Here is a 2,436-nt window from a genome sequence, read left to right as displayed (position 1 = left end):
ATGGAAGGTCGCCCAATGGGTTTGGGGCGCTTCCATGGGTCTGGGCTATCCAGATCTAAAATCGCCAAATGCACTAAATCCAAAACAATGCTTATTTAATGCTTTTAAATATGAAATTCAACTTCAATAAATCATTTATTGATTTTCATAATCTTAATTGACATGGAATGTTCAATGCTTCTTAAGAAAATTCCCTTTTGTTTGCAAGAAATAGGCTTATTACGACTCGCGTATAATCGTTGAGCAAATCTCGTAATTCACATGCACTAATGGAGTTTTTTCATCGTACAGGTCCCACATCCGGGGACAAGCTATACAAATATATTACAAACTTACCCTTAAATTTTCAGAGGTTAATTCGTCCGGAATTGGGCTCTTCTTACTTACACAGTGTACTTACATGATTTTTGGGTCGCGCGCACAAAGCTGAAATACAAAGCATAGTCAATTATACTTAATTATGTGCTATAGTTTTATAAACACACGAAAGCATACATTTCAATATTATGCAAATAGTAAATTTCTCAGAAAATTTTACAGGTCTTACACTTCGAGTTCTGCTGGAGCCATGCGATACGGTGCCTTCGATATCGAAGTTGTTTTAGGTAACAACTCAATACAAAACTCGATCTCACGCTTCGAGGGTAATCCAGGCAGCTCCTCAAAAAATACATCAGGAAACTCCTGAACTACATCTAGATCCTCGATAGGAGTTAACACCGGTTCAACTGGGGCGATACTGACCAAGAATGCAGTACCCCCATTTCGCAGATACTTCTGAACCTTAAAAGACGAAATCAAGCGACTGTCTCTGATAGGTCGAGCAAGGCTGATCTCCAGAATTGGACGATCAGGAGGGTACAAAACCACCTTGCCTTCTCTGCACAGGACTTGAGCATGATACTCAAATAACCAGTTCATGCCTAGAATGGCATCGAACTCCGTCATGTCTAGCAGGATCAAGTCAGCTGGAAAGTTCTGACTTGCCACTAACACCTCTATTCCTGGAATGTACAAGGTACACAAAGACTGATCACGAGTCAGTGTATGAACTTCCAACGGGTAATTCAATAGCACAGCAGTCATAGGCAAAGAACTAGCAAATCTAGAGGCTATAAACGAATGCGAAGCACCACAATCAAACAGAGTAAAAGCTACATGACCAGCGACTGGAATAGTACCTTGGACCAACTCTCCTTTGGTCACTTGCTCGATAGTGGTTTCGTAGGCACGCCCTGCCATTGTCCTCTAGTTACCCGTCTTCTGCTGGAAAGATTGTTGCGGTGGGTAAGATTGTTGTTGCTACTGCTAAGGAGGTCGCTGAGGTGCTGGATGTGACATTCCTGGTGTGTTCCTCCTCAGATCATCGGACTGCTTCTTCTGACAGTCCCGGATGTAGTGGCCCATCTTGCCACAGTAGATGCATCCTCCAACGTCACGAGGACAAGGTCGGCCAAGATGATCCATACGACATTTCGGGCACCCCGATGTCGCCACCACCTGTCTCTGCTACTGCTGGGGCTGACGAGACTGTCGCTGACGGTTGTTGTTCTGATAGTTTCTCTTTGCTGGTGGTGCAGACGTCTTTCCACCCGAGTTCTGTTGATATGGTCTCTTCTTAGGCCAACTCCTTTGGCCTTGCTGCTGCTGGTTTCCTTTAGACAGCGGAGTCTTCTGGGATTCTATCCATTCCTGCTCCAGAAGTGTATCCATCTCCAGGGCTTCCTCGAGTGTCGAGGGGGCATGCGTGATCACTCTTAAACGCAGAGCTAACTTCAAACTGCGAGCGAACTTCATCGCTTGTTCCTTCTCTGTCACGTACACATGCGAACAGAAGCGCTTCAGGCTTCTAAACTTCAAAATATAGTTTGCCAAAGTAGAGTTCCCCTGCTGAAGGTCGAGGAACTCCTGCATCTTCCGGCTGCGCTCGTGGGTCGGGAAGTAGGCTGCGTAGAAAACCTCTACGAACTGCTTTCACGTAAGTGCACCACATTTCAGCGTCCTTCTGTAGTATGTACGTGCCGAAATCCACCTTCCGGTCATCACTAGCCTGTAACACTTGAAAGATCCGCTCGATCTCTCGTATCCATTCCTCGGCTGCCTCCGGTGTAGACTTCCTGTCAAAGGACGGAGGGTTCATGCCCATGAACTGCTTGTAGGGTACAGTTGTCACTGCTAACACTAGTGGAGGCATAGAAATCGGAGTCTCTCGTCCCTAAGAGGCTTGCAGATTCTCGCCCATGGCACGTATGGCCTCAGCCTGCCTACCGACAACTTCTGCCAAGTTGTTCAAGGTGTCCATAATACGGTCACAACGCTCGCGTCAAGTCATCTTAACAAAAAGAAGACTCGTATAAGCAAAGAGTAAATGCCAAAACAAGATTTCATTATACGATCAAAGATGCATACATATATTCAGTACAAGCCAAAATTATC

At 45.4% G+C, this 2,436-nt stretch overlaps 1 protein-coding gene across 1 annotated transcript; it reads right to left on the bottom strand.

The window, feature by feature from the left end:
* Nucleotides 1–543: 543 nt before the first annotated feature.
* LOC149829934 (uncharacterized) lies at nt 544–1,407 on the bottom strand. The gene is made up of 3 exons (XM_090015344.1): nt 1,340–1,407; nt 914–1,105; nt 544–829 (listed from the first exon to the last, which is right to left on the bottom strand). The coding sequence occupies exons 1-3, from the start codon at nt 1,405–1,407 to the stop codon at nt 544–546; spliced, it is 546 nt and encodes a 181-aa protein (XP_089871470.1).
* Nucleotides 1,408–2,436: the final 1,029 nt, after the last annotated feature.

The sequence above is a fragment of the Nuphar pumila genome, chromosome 8, assembly GCF_984573655.1.
Source record: "Nuphar pumila chromosome 8, dmNupPumi1.hap1.1, whole genome shotgun sequence".
In the NCBI taxonomy this organism is placed as follows: Eukaryota; Viridiplantae; Streptophyta; class Magnoliopsida; order Nymphaeales; family Nymphaeaceae; genus Nuphar; species Nuphar pumila.
The sequence above is the reverse complement of the archived record's forward strand: the minus strand, read 5'-3'. Positions and strand labels throughout refer to the sequence as shown.

Excerpts from the sequence above, each read along its gene's own strand:
- LOC149829934 (XM_090015344.1), bottom strand. The coding sequence starts at position 1,407 with ATGGGCCACTACATCCGGGACTGTCAGAAGAAGCAGTCCGATGATCTG. Across the intron at positions 1,106-1,339 it reads AGGAGGAACACACCAGGAAT|ATTTGCTAGTTCTTTGCCTA; the intron begins GTCACATCCAGC and ends TATAGCCTCTAG. Across the intron at positions 830-913 it reads GCCATTCTAGGCATGAACTG|CCTTGCTCGACCTATCAGAG; the intron begins GTTATTTGAGTA and ends TCTGGAGATCAG.